The 24,038-nt window shown below is 45.4% G+C and overlaps 7 protein-coding genes across 7 annotated transcripts; 3 read left to right on the plus strand and 4 right to left on the minus strand.

The window, feature by feature from the left end:
- Positions 1-3,205: 3,205 nt before the first annotated feature.
- Positions 3,206-9,336, plus strand: LOC131258824 (delta-1-pyrroline-5-carboxylate synthase). The gene is made up of 6 exons (XM_058260207.1): positions 3,206-3,292; positions 6,688-7,678; positions 7,755-7,996; positions 8,062-8,545; positions 8,616-8,897; positions 8,966-9,336. Exons 1-6 carry the CDS (start codon positions 3,206-3,208, stop codon positions 9,226-9,228), a joined length of 2,349 nt encoding a protein of 782 aa, XP_058116190.1. The 3' UTR covers positions 9,229-9,336.
- A 211-nt stretch (positions 9,337-9,547) lies between these two features.
- On the minus strand, positions 9,548-10,620 carry LOC131258509 (nuclear receptor-binding factor 2-like). Its single transcript, XM_058259837.1, has 2 exons — positions 10,524-10,620; positions 9,548-10,454 (listed from the first exon to the last, which is right to left on the minus strand). Exons 1-2 carry the CDS (start codon positions 10,545-10,547, stop codon positions 9,753-9,755), a joined length of 726 nt encoding a protein of 241 aa, XP_058115820.1. The 5' UTR covers positions 10,548-10,620; the 3' UTR covers positions 9,548-9,752.
- A 578-nt stretch (positions 10,621-11,198) lies between these two features.
- LOC131261342 (uncharacterized) lies at positions 11,199-15,890 on the plus strand. The gene is made up of 3 exons (XM_058263350.1): positions 11,199-11,459; positions 11,539-14,692; positions 14,828-15,890. The coding sequence occupies exons 1-3, from the start codon at positions 11,363-11,365 to the stop codon at positions 14,907-14,909; spliced, it is 3,333 nt and encodes a 1,110-aa protein (XP_058119333.1). The 5' UTR covers positions 11,199-11,362; the 3' UTR covers positions 14,910-15,890.
- Positions 15,651-16,933, minus strand: LOC131260137 (MAPK/MAK/MRK overlapping kinase-like). Its single transcript, XM_058261809.1, has 4 exons — positions 16,915-16,933; positions 16,637-16,841; positions 16,347-16,563; positions 15,651-16,286 (listed from the first exon to the last, which is right to left on the minus strand). The coding sequence occupies exons 1-4, from the start codon at positions 16,931-16,933 to the stop codon at positions 15,828-15,830; spliced, it is 900 nt and encodes a 299-aa protein (XP_058117792.1). The 3' UTR covers positions 15,651-15,827.
- Positions 16,934-17,019: 86 nt separating this feature from the next.
- Positions 17,020-18,040, minus strand: LOC131258630 (uncharacterized). The gene has a single exon (XM_058259983.1). The coding sequence runs from the start codon at positions 17,855-17,857 to the stop codon at positions 17,285-17,287; it is 573 nt and encodes a 190-aa protein (XP_058115966.1). The 5' UTR covers positions 17,858-18,040; the 3' UTR covers positions 17,020-17,284.
- A 528-nt stretch (positions 18,041-18,568) lies between these two features.
- Positions 18,569-22,312, plus strand: LOC131260932 (DCN1-like protein 4). Its single transcript, XM_058262794.1, has 6 exons — positions 18,569-18,854; positions 19,149-19,599; positions 20,272-20,369; positions 20,588-20,841; positions 20,927-21,134; positions 21,210-22,312. The coding sequence occupies exons 2-6, from the start codon at positions 19,508-19,510 to the stop codon at positions 21,275-21,277; spliced, it is 720 nt and encodes a 239-aa protein (XP_058118777.1). The 5' UTR covers positions 18,569-18,854; positions 19,149-19,507; the 3' UTR covers positions 21,278-22,312.
- Positions 22,308-23,352, minus strand: LOC131260931 (protein FRG1 homolog). Its single transcript, XM_058262793.1, has 3 exons — positions 23,223-23,352; positions 22,574-23,155; positions 22,308-22,506 (listed from the first exon to the last, which is right to left on the minus strand). The coding sequence occupies exons 1-3, from the start codon at positions 23,279-23,281 to the stop codon at positions 22,359-22,361; spliced, it is 789 nt and encodes a 262-aa protein (XP_058118776.1). The 5' UTR covers positions 23,282-23,352; the 3' UTR covers positions 22,308-22,358.
- Between the last annotated feature and the right edge of the window lie 686 nt (positions 23,353-24,038).

The following is a 24,038-nucleotide window of genomic DNA, read 5'->3' on the forward strand; positions in this document are numbered from 1 at the left end:
AAAAATTAATTAGATTCGTCCCAGTCGCTAGAGTTCTAGCGAGAGCAGAACGGGCAAGCGTTACAACCCGCTTTTACGACCGGCGTCCAACGAGTTCAGCGAGGGGACATCAATATTTTTGCCATCCGGCCAACATGCAAGATAAATAGAAACCCAGTCCACGTGCCAGCGGAAAAGTGTGCGCAGAAAAGTTGCTTTCCACATCGTTTGCCTCGGTTCTCGCATCGTCAACCCGTCAAATCGGATCGGAAACGGACTGTATCGAGCGAAGCGGTCAAAGTGTCGATAGAAAAGGTAAATCTGGTCCCATGGAAAATATGTTTGCAAAAAGATCCGAAACATAGGAGAAAACAATGTTACCGTCCATTTGAACAGATCAAACCAATGGATGGATGGCAAACGGTGACCCGGTCCGAGTTCACCCAAAAGTTGGATGATTTCAAACACTCCACCCCCCCCCCCCCCCTCCCCCTCTCGAGAGCAACCCAAAAGAACACGATCCGCATGGTGATAGCAATTTTTGTCCAACAACTAGAACAACCTTTCCGGTCTGCTTCGGCTAAGCCTTTGAAGACCTAACCCTAACCTCCCCCCCTCCCTCCCCTCAGGCAACCGGGTTCTTTTCGCAGCGCCATCGAAAGCAAATCACGAACTTTCCTATTGATATTCACTTAACCGCGATATCCAAATGGTAAACTTTTGGGCCCGATTGATTCGTTGCGTTCGGTGGAAAGATATTGGAATTAGGGAAAACACAAACAAGGAAAACTTTGGCTTCATCCACAGGCCACGTGCGGCGAAAAGCGGTATTTACGTTGGCCGAACACGAAGGGAGCGAAGATAAACGCCCAGGCAACCGTATAACTAAGCCCCGTTGCTGCAAGCGAAAGCGACACCGGAAAGAGTTCAAAGGTTGACCAATCGATAATCGTCCTCGTTAGTGGGGCTGACTTCTTACGGTCAGCGTTTGTTTTTCCCCCCCTTGCCCCGATCCGATCCTATCCTTGTTATTCGATGGAAGATTGGGGAACTTTTTAGCCGGTTAAAAGGAGTAAAACAATCATCCCCCCCCAGAGCTGCCCGGGCGAAACTGGGAACGGAGAAATAAATTGGGGTATAGAATAACCTTCCATCCCGGCGGCAGGACTTCCGCACCGACCGCACCGACCTCGTCATCTTTCGTTGGTTTTATTTTGCCGATATTTGAATCGAGTTTAGCCACAAAAACATAACCTGTTATCGCTGACATCAATATAGCCGGGTGAAGCGGGTCGACGAAGGCGGTAAGATTCAATCATTCGGCGAGGAAACCATGTGCTCGATGGATGAATCCTTATTGCTCCGGTTATCAACGGCCATTCAACGACCATCGCACACCACAACGGCGCATCGATGTCTTCAGGTTAGGTGCGGTTGTTTATCATCCGACCTACAGGACCCCGGCCTTTCTGGAATCGACGAAAACCAAATATTCGCGGTAACTCGATCAGCTTCTCGGGCGGCCGAATCAATCACGCTCCAAATGGTTCGCTATCAGGTTTCACATAGAGACGACTGGACGCTCATAGTCGTGGAAGCCAGGGCATACGGAGGCGTTTGTTTTTGAAAAGGATTGAAATTAAAAGGTTACTAATGAACCATGATGTCTGGAATAAAGGCAGACAATTAGCAAACAAGCAAGAATATTAAGAGTCTACGAGACACGGCAAAACAAAGCTGCATCGTTTGGAGCAAAAGAAACAGCTGATTGATATTCTGAAACGCACTAACGCATACCGTCATCAAACCGACGTCCAAACGAACGTTTACCAACTCATGGATGCTGCTGCACAATCCCCATCATCCGACAATCCCCAGAGAATGGCCATGCCAGGGCTTATCAACGCCTCCCAAAGACTGTAATGCGCCATAATCATTACCACATCACGTGACTCACGCGTATCAATCCCCGGAACCCACAGTTGTGGTTAGGGTTTTGTTGAGGAAGGCGCGCACAACAATGGCGAACCGGCCGCATACCGGCCGCTTATGACGCATGACGACGTTCCGGCCATAAACGGGAAGCTCCTCTTCTGGCTTGGGTACGCAAATCAGCAACGGATTAAAGATGATCGACCATCCATTTGAAAACTCTGGTCCTTGCTGCTTTAGCTGATAACTTCGGCATCGGCGGCCAACAATGCGTCAGTGACGGTCGTGCGTCATGCCCGGACAAGGATTCCAACCGGCACGCGAAGGCAACGCCGGTCGAGAACGGTTGTTGTATTCTAGCTTCCAGCTGACATCGGCTCGGCTTATTTATAGCCATTGACTTATCAGGAGTGGTTTTTTTCGGTTTTTCATTACCTGAACTTGTTTCGACCGCCGCAGTTTGCCATAGGTACAAAGTTCATGTACAGCTGGACCTTTCGAAAACAGGCGCCCACCACTGTGTGACAAAGTAAAACAAGATTTTGCCAAGATTAGCCGTGTGTGAGATGACGGGCGGCGTAAGACACAAAGCCACAACACGCTGAAAGAGAAGTAAAGGGCGAAAAACGAAAGCGGTAGACCGTTCGATTGGACAGCGTCCGGCGAGTCAGGGCTGTCCGGGAAGGGATGCGATAAGGGATGCCTCTGATGCCCCAGTCGATGGCTTATCAGTGAACCAGTTGTAAAAGTAAACTAACTGCGGGCTGCTGTGCCCGTGGTGGCCAACTCGCACCTCGCGGGGAATCAGGAAAAAGTTTCCTCAACGGTCACCGGACCGACCGATGGTCAGTCGAACTGTGTTCCAGCGATTGGGTGGACGCGCACTGTCGGATTCCGGACTTTACAAATCTCGCCGTTGCGAAGAACACCCGCGCCTCTCCGGTGGTCCTGTCCGTGTGTACTCGACGTTGGCGATCGTCGACTTGCTGGTGAAAATGCTGTGACAGTTCCCCCCCACCCTCCCGCGCTCACCTGCTCGTAACCATCGTTCCAGAGTGCTTGGAAAAATCTGTGAAAAAAGAAACATCGGAGTTAAAGTTACCGAAACTTTACACCAGCGGAGAACCATTCAGCTGCCCTTTCGGCGGGACAGGTTGCCTACCTGACTGCGACGGGGTTTTTAGTTTTCTTTTTCCCCGATCCTAACTAAAACCTCCTGACGGTGATACCGTACCGGATCGCTAGGATGAGTTTCCTTCGTGCGTTACGGCACAGTGAAGCGGCTCTGCCGTTGATGCTTCGCAATGGCAACGTTGTGTCGGCGAGGCGTAACTTTTCCATCGTTGGCAACCCCAGTGTAAGCGCGTACCTTATGCAGCAGGTGAGTAGAGTTCGTGCATCATGCAAGGAAAAACACATCTAATCCTCGCAAGCAGAGTGTGGGAAGGTTGTAATAGGGAAGTTGTACGACTTTTAGCTCAGTGTACGTACCAGCTTTTTGCAATAGAAAAGGATAAAAGCAAGAAAATCAAAGTTTTCAGTAACAAAACCACACGTATGAAAATATCGTGGTCACATAAATAATGCCGTTTTCAACAAACCGGTAACATTTTGAGTTCCACTGTTCGAATAAAATGAAAATTTTCATTGTGTTCAAAATTAAACTCCATAGTGATTCTGGAAGATTTAAAATTTGATACTTTTTAGCTCTTCCATCAGATGGTACAGGATTTAGGGCGTTGAGTAAGTTGACGAATTCTGGAAATGGACCGGACAAGGCTGTAATGATTTATAAAATGCCCTTCGAAATACTGCCCCATTCGGAGTAAACGCAGGGTTTTCACTATGTTGCCACAAACCGTAACACGCTGATAACCTCGGGTGCGCGTGAACCGATTGAACACGACCGGTGGACAAACGGGGCACATTGTGGCGCTTGGCGGGAAGTAAACGGAATATTCAATCAATTCCAATTATACACCAATAAAAGGAAGCACAATGCAGGAAATGCACGATGTGTTGACATTGTGACTTTACGGCGAAAGTCAACCGTTGCGTGACATTTGCACGAAACAATAACCGCGCCTCGGCCGGAAACAGCAACTGAGGCGGCTAATCAATGTTGATTGGCGATATATCACTTGCCGCGGGGGTCGTGGCGTGATTGATATTATCGCACACGGATTACAACACACCACCTTTACTGATTAGTGTCGTCGCCATCGGGACATCCAAAGCGCCTCAGTAGTGCTCGGATATCCGAATAGTCACCGCTAATTATCGAAACAGCCTCCAGCCAAAGTCTTCTCTCCTCAGCTGCTAGGAGTAAGCCGCTTTGTGTCCCCTATGGTAATCTCGACGTAATCATTGTAGCTCCGAACGGTTTCCAAGACCCGGGAAGAGCCACAAGTTCGTTGGGTTCGCAAGAAACTCGTTTGGCTGGAAATGGAAGCGTTCGTCTCGAGCGGTTGAGGCTCCGATTCTGACCCTTTTCCAAGCCGGAAGCACTTGGCAAAGGAAGGGAAGGGGGCCACGGCATGTGGAAATCTATTTGATTTGAAATTATATTGAAAACAACTCAGCAACGATTGATGTCTTATCAGCAGCCCCATCAAAGGCCGCCCTCACGAATCGTAATCCCGCTGGGGCCCGGAGCGGGCTCGGACTGATACCTCGGCTACAAAATAGGCAACTGCCGTCGGAACGCCAAACATTGGCACGAGCGGCACAAGGGTACAAGGGCCGAAGCCTTAAGTTCGCTTACAAAACAAACGATCCTGCTGCTCAAAACAGGAAGCCAGATCCGATTGAGATGAGGGGAACTCGTACACGTAACACACACACACATACAGGAGGTCACGTTCCGTACTTTTCAGACTTCGTTCCGGACGGTGATAGCGAGCGAGCTTTGATTTCCTGAATGGCGGTTGGCAAGATTAACCTAAGTCATGGTCAATCTAATTTCGAAAGTTTTCAGACGAGAAGTTCTTCTACGTGCTCTAACGTCGTTTTGATGCTCTGGAGCAGAATCCTTGCGTTCGGTAAATACTACCAACTAGGGCATCTACTAACAAATTGAAAAGTTGTTTACATCTAATCAAATTATCTACAGCCCGATCTAGAAGTCTTCTACAAATATTGCCTCGTAAAATAGTTACAAATTGTGCAGCATGTTTCGCTTCAAATACAAACGAAAAACTCGGATTAACAACAGAAAAATATTATTATCGTTTTGAAAAGGTTTTCCAACTGTTTGAAACGAAACTATTGCGTCCTTTTTTACGCAAAAAAATACACTCAATCGACGACCAAAACGCAATGATCCGCATATTGTGAGGAAATGAAATAAAATTTCAATTACCCCCTCATTCTGCAATGAAACATAAAGCATCAATCTATTCCATTGTGCACATACGTAACTACGGGGACGGAACTCAAATGTAATTATAATTCATCCAACCTCCGATGGTACAAAACGCCCCGACTAAAATAAAATGTGCCGTGCGGCACAAGACAGAAGGGGGGAAAATCAAACAATGGGCAAAAAAACCATTTCCGCAATGGTTTGTGAGCGAAACGTTATTGAACGCTACGAACGTTAATCCAGGGTGGAAAACTCTCACCGACGCAAGGAGGCAAATGCACCGAGAATAAAATATGCCACGCAGCAAATCAAATACAATTGCCGATGGCTCTTGACGACATCAAGCAGTAATTAACTTTTATGATATAAAACCTGGCGTATGATTGTTTGGGATCCATCACAAAAATTATGGTCAATTTTCCAATTAAAATTAAACCTCAGGGTTAAACGTATCAGCTGATTATATGGCAGTAAAGATGGCAAAACGAGGCGGCCCCGATAAAGAAAAGATGACGTCGTGTTTCGCCTGGGTCCGTTTAGAAGGACAACGAGCTTTTTATTGTAGATTCAAAAATCGTTTTCCGATAAACATCCTTTCTCCTGCGCTAAACAAACCAATCTGGCTTCGGGGCGAGAAAAATGTTTCCCATCAAAATAAATAATGGAAATTGCTTGGCCCGATTAATACTTTTACATAAAATATTCCAGCATCGCAATTTGCTCCTCCAAGAATCAACGATAAACCAAAAACAAAAAATCTTAAAGTTCTGCCGGAAACCAGTGCCGTTACAGAAAAGGGTTTAAGGGGGCCTGCTTCGTGCGATCCGTTCAGTTCAGTATCCCCCAGCAGTCCCGGATGATCGAAAATGGTTCGCCAACGATGGTCGCCAAATGCCCCAAAAATGCAAAGTTTTCACTTCTTCCATGAAATGATAAGCAAAAACAAAAAGGTCCGAGGAAATCTCAACGCATCGAAAACAACAAAAAATGCGCCGGAACCTGGAGCATGTTCAACGGCGTGATGAAAAAAGTTTTGATTGTTTTCCGATGTTGCGTTTCTCCCATTAAGGGTTTTATATCACGGAATACCCTTTTTACGACGACGGAATTTTAAAAGAAGCATCTCAATTCCTTGTTTGCACCGTCTTCTTAGAAAAAAAACTTGTTGATTTCCGTTATTAAGGTGTTTCTCATGTGTACTTATTATTAAATATTCAGAACAGGCATCTTTTACCTTGTGTATAGTCGTCAACACATTATAATAAATTTGTAAGTTCAACGTTCAAGAAAGGTAACGGCACGATTTTCGACTGAACTTTCGACTGAGAACTTTATCAAGCTGTGTTCTAACAAACTGTAAGAAGGAATAGTAGTAAAGCAAGAACTTTAATCGTCCTCTATTGTTTTCGTAGACCAACAAAGCAAAGAACGTAAACCGCACTCTTCACGGACTGCACGAACGGAAACAGGCCACTTTTGGTGAGCGTAGTGAGCTCAAGTACGCCCGTCGACTCGTGGTGAAGCTTGGAAGTGCGGTTATTACGCGCGAGGACGAGCATGGTCTTGCCCTCGGTCGACTAGCATCGATCGTCGAGCAAGTGGCCGAGTATCACGTGGAAGGCCGCGAATGCATCATGGTCACGAGTGGGGCCGTTGCTTTCGGCAAGCAAAAACTAACTCAGGAGCTGCTGATGTCGCTATCGATGCGCGAAACTCTTTCCCCAACGGATCACACACGTCAGGACGCCGGTACCATGCTGGAACCGAGGGCTGCCGCTGCTGTCGGCCAGTCCGGATTGATGTCCCTGTACGATGCAATGTTCGCCCAATATGGTATCAAGATTGCGCAGGTCCTGGTCACCGAACCGGATTTTTACAACGAGGAAACGCGCAAGAATCTCTTCAGCACACTCACGGAGCTGATCAGCCTAAACATTGTGCCCATCATCAACACGAACGATGCCGTCGTGCCACCAATGTTCATCGTCGACCAGGAGGTATCGGCCACCGGCAAAAAACGAGGCATTCGCATCAAGGACAACGACAGTTTGGCGGCCCTACTGGCGGCGGAAATCCATGCCGACCTGCTGATCCTCATGTCGGACGTCGACGGTATCTACAACAAGCCCCCATGGGAGGACGGAGCACGGCTGATGCACACGTACACGGCCAGCGATAAGGATCTGATCAAGTTCGGCGAAAAATCCAAAGTCGGCACCGGCGGTATGAATGCGAAAGTGATGGCCGCCACGTGGGCCCTGGATCGAGGAGTCAGCGTAGTGATCTGCAACGGAACGCAGGACAAAGCGATCAAGAGCATCCTTACAGGGCGTAAAGTGGGCACATTCTTCACGGAATCTACCGCCGAAAAGGCGACCCCAATCGAGCAGATTGCCGAAAATGGTGCGATCGATAAGATACAACAAAATTATTCTAAACTTATCTCAACTTATTTAATGTGTTTATTTTTCTGTTGCAGCTCGCAATGGGAGTCGAATTCTACAGAACTTGACGCCAGATGAACGCGCCCAAGCCGTCAACAAGCTGGCCGATCTGCTCATTTCGCGCCAAACACAAATCCTTGAAGCCAACGCCAAAGATTTGGAAGAAGCGAAAAAATCTGGTCTCGCGAAACCGCTTCTCTCACGACTCTCACTCAATCCGTCCAAGTTGGAAAGCCTCGCTACTGGACTGAAGCAGATCGCCGATGATAGCCACAGGGTATTTACTGCATTCTTAATCCACCCAATTGCTTATTATTAACCTATTTTTATTACCATCAATAGAACGTTGGCCGTGTGATTAAACGCACAAGGTTGGCTGACAACCTAGAGCTGAAGCAAGTCACTGTCCCGATCGGAGTGTTGCTAGTCATCTTCGAGTCCCGGCCAGACTCATTGCCACAAGTAGCAGCCCTCGCCATCGCTTCCGGTAACGGACTTCTTTTGAAGGGTGGCAAGGAAGCAGCCCATAGCAATCGTGCGCTGATGGAACTGGTTAAGGAGTCGCTGGCCTCAACGGGTGCAGCGAGTGCCGTCTCGTTGGTATCGACGCGTGAAGAAATCAGCGATCTGCTCTCGATGGATGAACATATCGATCTTATCATTCCGCGCGGATCCAGTGAGCTTGTTCGCAGTATACAGGAGAAAGCGCAGCACATTCCGGTGATGGGACACGCCGAAGGTATCTGCCATGTGTACGTCGACCGGGAGGCGGACCTGGAAAAGGCCCTGAAGATTATTCGCGACTCCAAGTGTGACTACCCGGCTGGTAAGAGCTCTAAAAACAATTCTGATTAGGGAACCATTTTTAACGATCCTTTAAATTCCTCCTTTTATAGCCTGCAACGCAATGGAAACACTTCTAATTCACGAGGACCTTTTACAAAACAGTGCCTTCTTCACGGACGTTTGCAATATGCTCAAACGTGAAGGGGTGAAGATAAACTCTGGTCCAAAGCTGAACCAAATGCTCACTTTTGGACCACCGCAAGCCAAGTCATTGAAATTCGAATATGGGGCCCTCGAATGTAGCATAGAGGTAGTGAAGAATCTCGAGGAGGCCATCGACCATGTGCATACATACGGCAGTGGCCATACGGATGTGATTGTAACGGAAAATTGTAAGTAGCAATGGTGGAGTTCTGTGGCGTCCCAGCCGTAACAATTTACATTTGCTTTTCTCTTTTAGCTTCCTCGGCGCAGTACTTCCAAAACAATGTCGACAGTGCCTGCGTGTTCCACAATGCCAGTAGCCGTTTTGCTGACGGTTTCCGATTCGGTCTCGGGGCAGAAGTGGGCATTTCCACCGCCAGAATACATGCACGCGGTCCGGTCGGCGTTGAAGGGCTGCTGACGACGAAATGGATCCTAAGTGGTGTGGACCATGCGGCGTCAGAATTTACCGATGGTACGCGCAAATGGCTTCATCAGGCTTTACCGACGAATGAATAGGAGGGAAAACCCATCACTGCATTTTTTAAAAAACATGGTCAGCATTCTTCCTTTCTTCCGATTTTTTTTTCTGCTGTATAACGTGAGTGAGAGTCTCATATTGTTGTTAAAAACCCTTTGAAGAGAAATAGTGTAGAATATATAAAATAAAATAGTTAATTTACAAATACTTGTATCAAACGGGACATTACGGTAAATGTTAATCCGAAAACAAATTGAAATCAATCACTATGGGTTGATGCAATGGTAAAGTTTCTGCAGCGAGTTCAGCGCAATACATAAAAGAACTATAACATGTTTTTTTAAATTATTATGGTTATTACGCATGTTCCACATTATGTTTCCAAATTTTATTTGCTTCAACACAATAACACTTAAGCACGTACAGAAAACACTTTGCTTGATCACCCACATGGGATTATCTATACTTGCCCTCGTTCCACGCGATTATCAACTTAAACAGTTTTAAAGTAAATATTACCTATGAGTAGTCTTATCACATAGTACCACACAAATCCTTCACTTCAGTGATTGTCAAATTCGGACAAATCGAACACGGGCATCTCCAATGGGGCCAGCGTGGAGAGATTGTCGTGTCTCAAGCCCCCGTCATTCTTCTGGGCACCAAGCCCTTTATGCACTACACTCGAAGAGTCACCCTCTTTTCCCGCCAATCCATCGGTTTCCTTCTCCCGTTCATAGAAACGTAGCTTTTCTCGGAGTTCCTCATTTTCCGTAGCATATTCGTCGATGTTTTGTGACATTTTCTGTATCAATATGTGCAGCGAATGATTCAACGTCACGAGCTCACCAACAACCTTCGTACCGTCGCCACTTCCCGTCGGATGATTGGTGGGTCCGGCGATGCTTTTACCCAGCGATTCCAGTAGCCCATCGGTATCGTCGAGATTGTGGTAAATCGCCACCTGTAGTTCGTTATACTTGTCCATCTTTTCGATCTGCTGCGCCAGAAATTCGGGATTCTTACGCCGTTGATATTCGAGGGCTCGCATGTAGCGCTCGTACTGCAGTTTCTTCATCTGTAAGCTGTCGATTTGCTTCTGGTGGTACTTTCGTTGGAGCTGCAAAGACTCCAGCACCACGGCGGAAGTTTTGATCTTTAACGTTTCATCGAAATGAAACACTGCCTTTTTGTGGCACTCTATAGATTCGTCGTATCGCCGATTCTTTGCATAATGCTCGGCCCTTCTGCCATACATATGAGCCTTAAAGTAATTAACATCCCGTATCAATTGTAGGCTACCACTAAAGCATCAATAACTTCATCTACTTACCTTATTTAGGTGCGAATTCTCCATCGAACAAACAGTATCGTAAACAATATATATTTCCCGTTCCCGACGACAAACAACCGTCAAAACAACGCAAAATTGCTTTGTTCCAGCCCAAGATCTTTCAGGAGGAGGTCAAATAAAATGGTATCAGCAAGTTTATTTATGTTTGCCGTTCCAATTAGTTTTATGTTTAACTAACATTTTTAACATTTTATAACCAGGTAGTGTTGCGGATAATAAAATTCATTTTAGGCACAGGTATTTTACTTCCAATTTCAATGATTTCGCTAAACAACACTAAATGATGCTACCTGCTCAGCCTCACTCTTGTTTACAGAAAACAGCTGATACCAGTGCTGCCAAAAATAATCAAACTAACCTAAAACCGGTTATCAGATTTATTTCGTCACATTGCAACGTATCACAAATGAAGTCATCACGAGATGTTGCTAGACGCGATTTGGGATTTTTAAAATTTCATCAAATGGTGAGGTTACGGAAATTTGGAGAATTCTTCAGGAACGAAGAAGAGACAGCTAACCTCACCTTAAAGTTTACACTTGAAACAACCGTGGCCTAGTGTTGCTTCTTCGTTTGACAGCATCCACATCACGAAGCAGTTTGTTTTCGTCATCTACAGCTAGCAATTGCGCGTTTTTTGACCATGAAGAACAGTTTCCGTGATATGGATTATTTCGTGTAGCGTTATCGTTGAAGTGTTCGCTTAACTCTCTACCCTAAGACGATCGGTAGTTAGGTTTTAATGTAAAAGTTCTTAATAGCCATACAGCAAAGCTGCCTTTTAGTGCGTTAGGATCGTGTGCGATAGCGACGTAACAATGTGCCGTGACGAAATTTTAGCACAGCTCACGGAGCTGTTTGGCGATTACATCGATCAACAACGCATCATAGCCACGATCGAGAAATTTAATGATCGTATGTGCTGGTGGATGGTTAAGGTTAAGAGGCGCTGTCAAGGTCAACTCTTAATACGCGTTAAATATTTAATTTTCAGTTGACGCCTGCATCGAAGCGCTTTTGAAGGACGAAGAGCAATTCAAGCAACCTGAGGTGCAGCATGAAAGCAGAGAAAAGTCTGAGCCCACCTACAATCGGTCCAATGGGCCTGATCCTTCCACTGGTGCTACAAGAAAGACGACCTATGCAAAAGAAAACCAACCGAAAGAAAAGGTTGCAAGTTTTGCTTCCTTTCTGCAGAAGGGAAATTTTCCCATTCAATTCCAGCAGCCCAAGCAGCAGGTGGCCAGGAAACATCAGCCTCAGAACCTGCCGCCGAACTATCAAAACACACTCGATATGGTGGGCAACGGTTATCGTGTGATGGTACTTATGCGAGGGGCTCCCGGCAGCGGAAAGTCGCATCTGGCACGCACCCTTATCGACCACACTTCGGAAGGAGATTATCGTAATCACATTTTCAGCGCAGACGATTACTTCATGGTGAATGGGCAGTACAAATTCCAACCTGATGCACTCGACGCTGCGCATCGCTTTAACCAGAGCAGAGTGCTGGCAAAAGCACGCGACGGTTGGAGCCCGATCGTGGTGGACAACACTCACATACGGTTGTGGGAGATGTCTCACTATGTGCAGATTGCCGCTGATCATGGCTATCATCTGGAAATACTGGAACCAGTAACACATTGGAGAAACAATAGCCGTAGCCTTGCAATGAGAAACACCCACGGCGTCCCGGAACCGAAGATTAAGAGTATGCTTCAAAACTACGAGAAACTAGCTGACGTCAAAGAACTGTACCGATTGTGCAAACTCGAAGACGCATTATACATTCCTCCAAAGATGCGCCATTATCCCATTCTTCCGCAAGACCTCTTTATGCCCTCGGAGGGCAATGTTTCCCAACCATCCGGTCCCAATACGTCCACGCTACCGGTTAACTGGGTGGATCAGTGGGAGGACGCGATGCGACAAGGCAAAAATGACAAGCAAGCGGGAAGACTAAATGAGCCCACCATGAACCTGGCCAGCATTCCGCCGCCAAAACCTCCCCGCGAGGGTTTGAAAGGTTCGACGGCCAGCGCATATTTTTCACCTCGACGCGAAACGCCTATGGACGAAGGCGATGAAGCGAATGCTGTCGGTGGGTTCAATCAGGAGGATGATTTTTCCTGGGATTTCACCGAAGATTGGCGTAAAGCCGATACCAACTGGAAACCGTACGATACCGAAAGCAATCAGTTCTGGGGTCAACCGGCAGGGTCGGTTGCGGAAACGAGCAACAGTAATGTGTCGATGGGAGAAGCACGTCCACAGCGTACTCCAGTGAACCCGAACCATGAGCCGATAGCAGAATTTCTACTTTCCAGCGTCAAGCATACGCAGGGTTTGAACTATCAAGAGCCGGCTCAAAAGGAAACGCCCACCTCAATGGCGCCAAAAGGAACAGGAAAGTTGAAACAGCACACAAAAAAGACAGACAAAGCACCGATCGCAATGATCAAACATCGGCGAGGGTGTTCGAATGAGAATGCCAGCTTTGCGGAAATATGCAACCTCTACCCGAAGGTCCCGGATTCGTATCTATGGGATTTGTTTGAAAAGTGCAGCGGCGATGGCGATTGGGTGGCCAATTTGCTGCTTGAAGAGCAAAAGCTTGAGAATTTTGAAAGCATCAGCTCGTGGGAAAAGCAAGAAGATGGGGCAGGGGTTGCTGGTGACGGGGGTTGGAGTGTATTGGAGTGCAATTGCCACGAAACTGCTGGCGCGTCCACAACAGTGGTCAACAATTCAGTGCCTTATCCCGTTCCGGAAGTGGACGGAAACGAAATGGACGTTCTGTCCTGCTCCACCCCCAGTTCGACGCAATCTCCCCGGGAAACAATACGCCGAGGTCAAGCACAGCGGGAAAGCACGAATGCAGCCAAGAAGGAAATTGAGGGCCGCGTCACACTGGGGAATGAGCATTTTTCCGAACATGTTCAGAAAATCCGCCTCGCTCGAGGCATTGTCACTGCCAAGCAGATCGAGGATGAACTGCTGGACGTGGAAACCGAAACGGCAAGCGATAAGGTCGCCGATAATGAGGTAGTAGAACTGCGGCTCGGTGTGGAACTTGTGCAGCAGTTGCATTCAATTTTTAAAGACAAACACTGCCCCAAATCACTCGAACTCGAGAACATTCTGGCGGAACGTACCCGTGTTTTCATGGCCACCGAAATGGCTGAACAGCTGTATCTGCTCTTCCTGGACTCGATGTACAGTTACAGCGAGGAGGAGAAGCTATTCAACATGCGAGAAGACGCCCGGATGGCACGACTCATGGACACGGAACAAAAGTATCCCGCCCTTTTCAAACCGCAGGACCCCTCGGGCATTCCGAACCTTAAGGACATCATCGAAATGGAGGAGGCGCTCGCTGCGTACCAAAAAGAAACGAACGAAACGTGGCAAAGGTCCATGTCGCAGGATATGGCGCAACAAATGTCCCAACAGAAGCTGCAGCAAATGTTCCCGCAGGTGAACAGTGCCGATTTACTACAAATCCTTGCGGCCCATAACAACCGGTTCGACGAAACGGTGCAGGTCCTTAACGCCTCCATCCCCGACACGGTACTCCGGCAGATGCAGGAGAAAGAGGAACTGCTCAAGCAACGTGCCGAATCGGAGAAACAGAAGCTAGTGGATCTCTTCAGCACGCCCTCGTACGCGACTCCTTCGCCCAGTTCACCGAGCCTTTCCGGGGAAGAGGCGATCAATTTCCATCTCATCACCGCCGAAGAGTGTCGAAATTTGGCGCAGCATCATCTGGACCTCAAGAACGAGTGTCACGAAAAGGCACGCGCCGCAATACAGCGGAATGTGCCCGGACTGGCCGACTATTACTCGCAGATTGCGCGGTTACACAAGACCAAGATCGACATGTACAACACCAGAGCATCGAACTGCATCATGGAGGTGCACAAGCTGAAGTTAAACAACGAGGACGTGCTCGATCTGCACTATCTTCACTCGCAGGAAGCACTCAGCTGTTTGGAAATGTTCCTTGCCGAACATGCCTCTAAGCTGCTCAAGTCACAACAACGCTTCAAGACGCTGTACATCATTACTGGACGTGGCCTACATTCGGCCGATGGTAAACCCATTATCAAGCAGCGTGTGAAGGCGATGCTGAGAGTTAAGAATATAAGGTAAATATTGGTTGAAACCCCCCTCCCCAGCAGATAAAGTCGTGATCGATAAGGGTTATCAATTTCACTGCGCTGCGTTCATTTGTATATTTTGAAAAAAAAATTGATAACCTAATTTTTTTTTCATTGTTGCAGGTATAGCGAATTAAATCCGGGCTTCCTCAAGATTAAGCTCTACAACCGGGATGACCTGGAACAGTTGATGGTAACGTCCTAACGTAATTTACCGAGAAGAAAATCGAAGCACAGAAACCGTCGATGCAAGAGATGCAGAAAGTAAAAAAAGACTAAAGTGTACTTAAAATTCGCGATAGACGAACAATCTCGGAACTGAACAACGTCCGGAAAGCTTTGCAAAAGAACACTTTGAGGAATTGCTTTGAACAGAATAGCGAAAGGCACAAAAGATGAGTCACATTACAACACGATGTACCTGATAATAGAGTCATGAGTCATCACAGATTCATAAGTTACCGCCGGAACTAATAGTTTGAGTTAAATTAGTTTCAATTGAAAATACTGTTTAATACAGTATGTAAAATACTGATTTGGGGGTCCGCGACAGCCGAGCGGTAGCGCCGGTTAGAAAAACGGCCCGGCGACCTCGACGGCGTGGGTTCCAAATCCCAACCGAGACCCGGACCCTCCCCTGTACGAGAGGACGGAATATCTCGAGGGTAAAAAGTCTCGTAACCCCATACGGGGTGGGGACAGGCATGACCAACAACAAGGTCGTTACGCCAATAAAGAATATACTGATTATTACAAAACATAAGTCTTTTTTCACCACCTGGCAAGAGCATTATTACTTTTAATTTTCAATACGTTTCATTTACGGTCATCGTCATTGGGGTTTTCCACGATCTGTGCGTTTCATGACTCTATTCCTTTTATCTTGATCTTCTAGATTCATATAATAAAAAGTAAGTTGGCTTTCCCCACTCCACACGGAAGCGTCACCAGAGGGCACATTTCGCTTCATTACCCTGTTCGCGTTGCGGGGAACCGCCGGCCGGTTTTGGGGAATCCTTTCATATAAAGATTGGCTGCAGGAAAATGACGATGATGGCTTTCGTGTCCTAAAATGCAACAGAAAGTGTGTTACGAGAAATTATGATTACAAAACCCCATCGCTTCAAACGTACACAAAATCTTCAAAATAAATGTGCTCCAATAGTTTCCTCGTAGATATCCTCTGCTCTGGAAGGTAAACTATCGTTTTTTTCAACACATCAACTCCTCCTACGCTGAGCAGCGGAACAAGTGACCGAAAATCTTTCGGTTGTCGTCGTTCAAAGTGAAAACTTTCGCGTTTCATCCTAAACTTTGCCAACAAGCTTTGCGATGGCGTTCCGAGCACTTCGTGAATCAAATCGAGCATATGCCGTTCGTCTTCCCCGGGAAACAGAGCCTCGCGGGTTACCATTTCGTAGAAACAGCAACCCACAGCCCAGACGTCTATTTTGGGACCATAGTAGCCCATCGTTAGCATACATTCCGGTGCCCGATACCAACGTGTCGAGATGTACGGCTGCAACGGTAGCGGATCAGTAATGCGAGCTACCAATCCAAAATCGCCCAGCTGTACAATTTCCTAAAAATATCACATTTGTTTTTAACCATCTTTGTTTGGCAAACTCGAACCAAATCTTACTTTTCTATGGGGTCCATCCACGAATTTTATCAATATATTCTCTGGTTTTATGTCCCGGTGAAACAATCCATTCCTATGGAGATGCTCCAGTCCACGAATAATTTGAATCAGAATTTTACGAGCATGGCTTTCAGATAAACCTCGCTTTCTGGTATGGATTAAATCGAACAAGTTCATGTCCATTAAATCCATTATAAACGTGAGGCAATCATTATCGCTGGAAATGAAAGATGACCGCTCCATGATTAGATCAAGACAACAATGTGTAACTCTTTTTCTTCCAAACTTACTGCACAAGACCTAATATACTGAGTATATTCGGATGAGATGGGACCGTTTTCATCAAGTCAACTTCAGCATAGAACCGGCTATCGTTTAAACTTTCACATTTTTCGTTGAGCCGTTTTGCCGCATAATGGATACCAATTTGCCTGTCTTTAACCCGATAAACATCTGAGAATGTACCTTTGCCAATCTTTGCAATTATTTTATATCCTTGGGTAATAAAAACAAAAAAAATATATTTAATGCATTTTGCTCACAAAATTGTTGAACAAGATTCACTTACCTTTAAGATGAAAACTCATTTTCTTTCCAAATAGCTACAACCGTTTAAAATAAAAATTACAGAATAAAACTTTACAAAAGCACAACAGCGCTGTCTGGATTAAATTGTAACCGCTTTTGCACTCCACAGTGCACTTGGATATTTATTCAGAACATCTAACGTGTCTAACTAATCGATCAGCAATTAATTTTTGGAATGCGCTGAATTTCAACTCCAAATTTTAATGTCACGTTTTACTGCTCTTTAAAAAACTGTCTATCTACCTTTCCTTATACTATGGCAATTTTAGTACATATTCGTTGCTCTAATCCTTAAAAAGGTATACACTAAAATTATTCCAAACTCGAAATGTTCGGAACGCCTAATGCTGTCATGCAATGTTCTCTTTTTCCTCAGACTTTTCGTACTGTAGCGCACGATTTTTAATCGATCGGCGTAACAGATTCCCCTTCGATTGGAATTCTTTTTTCGGCGGCGTCTCCAGAAACACGCCTTCGAAAATGGTTTCCAAGTTTAAGCGACTGCGGCTCCCATTCACATCCGGGGGTGTTAAACCGATGCGAGCATGTATTTCGTCCAGCGAAATAAACCCTTCCTTCGGATTCCTGGTGTCGTCATGGTGCGGCATGGCGGGTGGCGTGTTGTAAACAGGTGTGCTGCAGCCTATGTACTCCCGTCGGGCGTGCGGTGTGGAGTGTGCCGACGATTCAAACGATTCCAATTCGATCGGCGATAGTGATCGAGCCGATGGCGACAGAGTGAAGGCAGAAAACGGTGGCAATTCGTCCATCAAGCTTCCGTCGTCTGCTGCATTGAACGGAACGCTTCCATCTTCTGACCCGTTGTATGGAGAAAGATAACCGTCCTCCTCCGAGGACGAGCCGAATTCCTTCTCTGACGTTACGCTGGTAGCGGTCCTCGAGGAAGTTTTAACTTCACTCATTGTGTGCTTGAGGTAGTTATTTCGTCTAATTCTTCAGCTGTGAGGTAGATGATTTGCGCTGGCCTTTAATCACCACAGGATACGATCACTTGAACACACAGAACAGGTAACAATCCGTCCGGCAAAGCATCACAAACAAATTCGGTACCGTTCGGCAGGTAAACATTCAACTTGTTTGACAGCGTAAAGTCGATCTGCTACTTGATCTCGCTCACTCCTTTTTCTTCTTGCTTATCGTAAAGATCGGGCCAACCATGCGTTGGCTCAATAGGCTCAATGGTTCATAAGTGAAAAGAAACTTTAAAATATACAAAATAAATCAAATTAAACCTCTCCATTTCCACAATCCCATCATTGATCGTTTTACTTTCTAGTAAAATTAGGAAAGGATATGCAAAAGTTCAAAGGATCGTTGGTCTAAAAGTAGATAAACGAGCTGTCAATGAGCTGTCAACTTTTTTTAACCCTTGATATACAAAAGCGGCATTTAAAAAAATGTTTTTATAATTTGTAGTCGTTGGCAGTGTTTCGCCTGCTTCTAAAAAAAATATAAATGAGACTGAAACGTGTTAATTTTTTTCTCCAAAAGAACGCCTCTGGGGATTCGAAAACTTCCACACATTTCTCAGCATTGTTCAATTGTCAACAGCTGTCAGATGCGTTTCCTCAGTCGTTGCTTGTGTTTCGTTGCTGGATTTAATCACTTCGCCTGCATCAGTGCATGATTTACAGTGAAAAAGAGATCGTACCAACAAACACCGTTTCCAATCACCCCAACTGCGCATTCTACAGCTGGGCTAGGCCGTCCGTGATTACCCGTCACAGTGGCCACTTTCTCATCTTTTCATTGCATTGAAAACATGCATGCATAAACCACAACAGTAGGCATTGCTGGTACAGCATCCGTAAGGCATCCTGAAACGTTTGCATTTTTGCTGCCCCTGCTGATCCGCCAACAGTGTCCCGTGCTTTAAAATACTCCTTTCGCCGATTGACGGTAAGTGGTGCCACTTCCTGGCTTTCTTCAGCCGTGCCAAAGTTCTTTGCTGTGTGCCGTGCGAGTGTTCTTGGTGTTTTAGCTTTCGTTGTTCCGACTGTCATAAATAAGCCAGCACTATAACAACCAATCGAAACACATTATTCTAATTTAATGCCAACACCTTCCCATGGTGGATGTTTCGGTGGCCGGATTTTATCAACGTGTGTTTTTATTATTGATTAAGGTGCCCGTATCGATTTTGCACCGATTGCATAGTGATAATGTTTCTTTGCTTTCTCCTTTTCGTTCTAGTTGCAATTTGCTGCCTCCATTGATAGCGTTTGCCCCCTACTTCTTCCTCGATCTCCCATCTGTCCCGGAAATCTGCGCACCGAAAACGAAATCCGAGAAGACTGACTTTCGACGACACAAGCAAGTAGTGGGTGGTGGCAACGAACAAAATCGAACCGCCGATATCGAAGTGTAAAGTTGTACATCTGTTGTGCAGATACTCGGGTTGTGCTTTCGGCAAACAGTGAATAGTTGCTGCGCCTGATTGCAAAAGATATTTGTGTTCTCAGCAAGACGCAAGCCCGTATCCGGAACACCTGTTCCATCATCAACACACATCTCTAGCGGGCAGGCACGCTTACAAAATTGAAAGTTTACAAATGCCCAGAGGCAAACGTCGCCTTGCCATAGACATGAGGCCAAGTGAGGACGACCAACAGTCTACCAAAAGGCAACGAAATAGTTATCAAAGGTGAGGCAGTTAAACTAACAGCAACATTATCATTGAGTACCGGACTTAGGACAAACCCATAATGATTATTTTGTCCTGGAAAACGTACAAGTCGTAGTAAAAGGAAACTGCGTGGTTCACCACATCTTGGTTAAACGTCATACGGATGCCGAATGACAGACCCTTCTTGCCTCCAAGTCCACATGCTCCTACTGTTTCCGGACTGTCTTCCCATCCAAAATTGAACCACAAGTCCAACGTCTTGTACGTCGTGGGCAGCTGTGTGTCTACTGCATCTTTTTTAAAAAAAGAACAACAAGATATTTTTAGCACAGGTCCGCAACGGGCAAATGCTTTCCTACCGATGTTTGCCATACATTCATTTGTCTAGTAGACTCTGCGGACGAAGCACCACATCCTGTGCATTAAGTCAAGATCAACAGAAAACAGAAATTTGCCTCTTCAATCGCGCTAGGCGATCCAGTGATCAATGTGAAAAGTACTGAACGTGTGGAGTTTTTCTTTCTTCTGTTTATTTTCCCTACGTTGATCGTTGAACGACATAATCTTCGGTGCAATGATGGGCGACGGAATGTAAAATATGCGACACTAAAGGTGAAAAGGGAGCAGCAATTCACGCGTTTGTCTATTTTGTCCTTTCTTTCCAATGCCTCCCTGGTCGGGTGATAACAGCTCACGGCGTTACAGCAAAACGGATGACGCTTTCAGTCAAAAGCGATGCCTCACCTGGTTTCGGGAGTACACGACACCAGATGATCCGGATAATTTAGGTGAGTGTTTGAAGCGGACGGAACCACCTGTCATTGTTCGAATACGGTGGCTTGTGTTAAGTAATAGAATTGGAAGGTGGAATTCATTGTGTTCTCGCTAATTGGTGTCGGTATCTGAACAATGGATCTAAATTTAGAGGGATGGTACATAATGCTAAATAACGATGTTGCCGTTGTGATTCCAATTACATACTAAATAAACGCTTCTGTTGTTTTAGGTCCGGAAGGAATGGAAAAGTTTTGCGAGGATATCGGTGTAGAGCCTGAGAACGTGGCGATGCTTGTTTTAGCGTACAAGATGGGAGCAAAACAGATGGGCTTCTTCACGCAAAGCGAGTGGCTTAAGGGCCTGACTGACCTGCAATGCGATACCCCCTCGAAAGTGCAGTGTAAGCTGGAACATCTCAGAAGCCTTCTGAACGACCCGAATACATTCAAAATCATATACAGATATGCATACGACTTTGCAAGGGTAAGATAATTTATGTTAGACGTAGGGAGAACATCGAACTGATTTAAAAAAATGTATCTAATCATCTTGTTCCATCTCATGGTAGGATAAAGACCAACGCAGTATGGACATTGAAACTGCGAAGGGGATGCTTCAATTGATGCTCGGCAAACATTGGCCACTGTACGCACAATTCGCCCAATTCCTAGAGCAGTCCAAGTACAAAGTAATCAACAAAGATCAGTGGTGTAATATTCTAGAGTTTTCTCGTACCATCTCCAACGATCTGACAAACTATGACGTCGATGGAGCCTGTAAGTTTCGCATTGATGTACTCACTCACTAATTGACTGATAACTAATCTTTTCATTTGATTTCCATTCATACAGGGCCCGTAATGCTCGACGAGTTTGTAGAATGGCTAAGACAATTACGAGCCCAACCGACTATTAGCTGAGGCCTACTGTACTAGATACCCGGTCGAATGGCGTCGATATGATAAGAGCAGCAAGCAAAGGGCAATATCTGAGAACTGTAAAGAAAAACAAAAACAGTGCGTAAACCACACACTGTTCGTGGTAGGAATGGATTTATAATGGATAAACACCGGCATGAATGAAGTACGACCGGCAGAAAGTAAGGTCAAAACCGTCAAAAACTTCCACACACTTCACACCCTTCCGCTGGATCTAGGTTTTAATCTGGGCTAGTTTGATGCAACCGTAAAAAAAACTCGGCGAAATTAAAATTTGTCGCCACTTCGTTTGAAAGTATCATAAGTTTTGTAGTAAAGTAAATCCCACATTTCACCATTCTTTCTTGGTGCTTGAATGGCAAACCAAAACGAGAATGCACGGTCATACAAATACGGTCCCACACTACGAATACAAATTCAAAGAAAAGCAAACTTAGGGATACCTCAAAGACTAATGCGAAACCGAGTGGTGATGAGTTGCGTAACTTTGAAAAATAGGGCTGACTAGTAGAACGAAGGTAAATAAAGTTGCTAGAAACAAAGAGAATTAGCAGGCTATGTAATTTTTGCATACACACACTCCACTTTCATAGCACATTAAAGTGATCCAGATCTAGACAACAAAAATTTGAGTGAGCCAACGTTCCAAGGTTTTGAATCACGCGTGTGCATCGGCAACGAGTTGTAATGTGGAATGGTACTCGCAAGGGATACATGTCCCTGAAAATCGTCGAAATGGAATGGAAACACTAATCAAACAATAACGATAGATGCAGACGGTAGTAGGCAAGTTGACTGTCTTGAAACCATTTAGGTTCCAAATTACACTACTCATATGTCCAAAGGCAAAACTAAAAACAAACTTAATATAATCGCAACAACCCAACCACTATACTCACCATAACTCTAATTGAAAACGAATGATGATTTGAGAGGAACAGAACAAAACCAGAAAGAAACTACCATTCGATGCTCGAAAACATACGCATAATAAAAGTCCAAACTATCTTGAATACAATACCAACCCGATCTCAAAATGGTTTTATTTTAAGGTTAAGACATCTCATTTACAGTATCGATCTGCCTTCATTTTGCTTCGTCGGTCTAATAATGCTTCGTGAAGTGTTCCACCTTCTTTAGCCTTTTTCAGCGAAAGCTTATCCTCTTTGCTTACGCGTAGCTTCTTGTCCTGGAACTTTTGGAACTTTTTCCTGCAATAAGTAAGGGGCGCGATGTACAATTGTATGTGCTGTCCTAAAACAATATTTCAATACTTACACGAAGTTGATTTCAACTTGGTCCAAATCACCAGATTCCTCGATAGGAATTTCCTTGTTGGATACGTCTTCCCTATCAGAAGAACTTCGGATCACACAAACCTCACTGCTGCCGACCTTCTTTTTAATTGCTACCAGCGCGTCGTCCTCTGGGTCCACTGAAACAAAGCATCCGTTGGCCGCCAGCAGTGCCGTCTTACCCTGATCGAACACCGGCTCAAACTGTTCCAATGCCGAAACGGCATCCGAACGGCCGGTGATCATGCCATCCTTCTCGACCTTCAGGTATTTCCCATAGCCAGATTTGAATGCCACCTTATCTTCGTTGATCAGCACTGCGCTGAAGATTTCCTCCGGGTCCGGAGGATCGCCTTCGTTGTGCGGAGCACCGAGGGTGAACAGACCGTTATCGAGTGCCTTCACGTAGGCCTGCTTGTCGAACTGCAGTGCGATAGAGCCGGTAATGTCCGTCGTTTTCGTTACCATCCACCAGCCGCCATGCTTTACTGCATCCGTATCCACGGTAAGGGCTTTTTTAGCCTTTTTCTCGTGTTTATCCTTCTTGTGTTTGCGTTTTGTACCTCTGTAAAAGAAGCAAAATTAGTCTGTTGTTTTGTCCTTCACATCGTTGTTGTTTAGGTAATACATACTTCGAACTTTCTCCCTTTAACACCAATTTGCTCGATTTTGCCTTAGTATATTCCGACATGATTTAAAAAGATGTTCTTCGGAACAATTTAATTGAGAATTGCTTCCAAGATGAACGACTTCTCGCTTACGATTAGTTGTTTATGTTTACATATGCGATTTGCTGTATAGTGTTGGTAGAATCGGAAGGATTGATTCCGCATCAATATGTCATTTTGAAAATCCATTTCGAAAGCTCCCGATCCGCGGATTCTCTCTTCGAAAGAGAGATTTTGCGATTTTGCGAGAATTCTCCATTCTCTTTTCTCAAATTGGCGCATAGTCGTGGGTAGTTCCCTCGGAACTGAAATGAAACAACTCCCCCTGGGAGCGGATAGCGATAGCGATCCTGATGGTCCTGGGGAACATTCGCAGAATCGATTTTGCCTTTGGATCAATTCAACCATTGATTGTCTAATTGTTACTTTCACGAATGATATGAAAAACTGGTAAGTTTGGTAAGCACGCATGATTTGACGGATTGGGATTCGGATTTGAAGATTTGATAATTCAGTTTCCCCATCACTACAAGGCCAATAACCAAGGTGTAGACATTTGCTTCGAAATCACGACATGCAAGCTATGCATTTTAAGCGTTTTTCTAGCGCCTCAATTCAAACTCTCCGTTTCATTCACGGGCTCTATAACCGGAAATCAGGATCCTGTTTCGGAACACATCATATCTCATTACCAAGCAGTTTGTACCAGTAAGATTAGGGGAAGTCTGAGAAAAACGAGCGTATGATAAAAAAACATTCCAATTACATTGAAAATGCCAT

This window comes from Anopheles coustani, chromosome 3 (assembly GCF_943734705.1).
Source record: "Anopheles coustani chromosome 3, idAnoCousDA_361_x.2, whole genome shotgun sequence".
NCBI classification, from domain to species: domain Eukaryota; kingdom Metazoa; phylum Arthropoda; class Insecta; order Diptera; family Culicidae; genus Anopheles; species Anopheles coustani.

Coding starts and splice junctions, on each gene's coding strand:
- LOC131258824 (XM_058260207.1), top strand. CDS start 3,206: ATGCTTCGCAATGGCAACGTTGTGTCGGCGAGGCGTAACTTTTCCATC. Junction 3,293..6,687: donor GCGCGTACCTTATGCAGCAG/GTGAGTAGAGTT, acceptor TTGTTTTCGTAG/ACCAACAAAGCAAAGAACGT. Junction 8,546..8,615: donor CAAGTGTGACTACCCGGCTG/GTAAGAGCTCTA, acceptor CTCCTTTTATAG/CCTGCAACGCAATGGAAACA.
- LOC131258509 (XM_058259837.1), bottom strand. CDS start 10,547: ATGGAGAATTCGCACCTAAATAAG. Junction 10,455..10,523: donor AGAATTCGCACCTAAATAAG/GTAAGTAGATGA, acceptor AATTACTTTAAG/GCTCATATGTATGGCAGAAG.
- LOC131261342 (XM_058263350.1), top strand. CDS start 11,363: ATGTGCCGTGACGAAATTTTAGCACAGCTCACGGAGCTGTTTGGCGAT. Junction 11,460..11,538: donor GATCGAGAAATTTAATGATC/GTATGTGCTGGT, acceptor TTTAATTTTCAG/TTGACGCCTGCATCGAAGCG. Junction 14,693..14,827: donor CTGAGAGTTAAGAATATAAG/GTAAATATTGGT, acceptor TCATTGTTGCAG/GTATAGCGAATTAAATCCGG.
- LOC131260137 (XM_058261809.1), bottom strand. Junction 16,564..16,636: donor AGTATATTAGGTCTTGTGCA/GTAAGTTTGGAA, acceptor TTTCATTTCCAG/CGATAATGATTGCCTCACGT. Junction 16,287..16,346: donor TGGATGGACCCCATAGAAAA/GTAAGATTTGGT, acceptor TGATATTTTTAG/GAAATTGTACAGCTGGGCGA.
- LOC131258630 (XM_058259983.1), bottom strand. CDS start 17,857: ATGAGTGAAGTTAAAACTTCCTCGAGGACCGCTACCAGCGTAACGTCA.
- LOC131260932 (XM_058262794.1), top strand. CDS start 19,508: ATGCCCAGAGGCAAACGTCGCCTTGCCATAGACATGAGGCCAAGTGAG. Junction 20,842..20,926: donor ATGCATACGACTTTGCAAGG/GTAAGATAATTT, acceptor ATCTCATGGTAG/GATAAAGACCAACGCAGTAT. Junction 21,135..21,209: donor CTATGACGTCGATGGAGCCT/GTAAGTTTCGCA, acceptor CCATTCATACAG/GGCCCGTAATGCTCGACGAG.
- LOC131260931 (XM_058262793.1), bottom strand. CDS start 23,281: ATGTCGGAATATACTAAGGCAAAATCGAGCAAATTGGTGTTAAAGGGA. Junction 23,156..23,222: donor TTAAAGGGAGAAAGTTCGAA/GTATGTATTACC, acceptor CTTCTTTTACAG/AGGTACAAAACGCAAACACA. Junction 22,507..22,573: donor CAAGTTGAAATCAACTTCGT/GTAAGTATTGAA, acceptor TACTTATTGCAG/GAAAAAGTTCCAAAAGTTCC.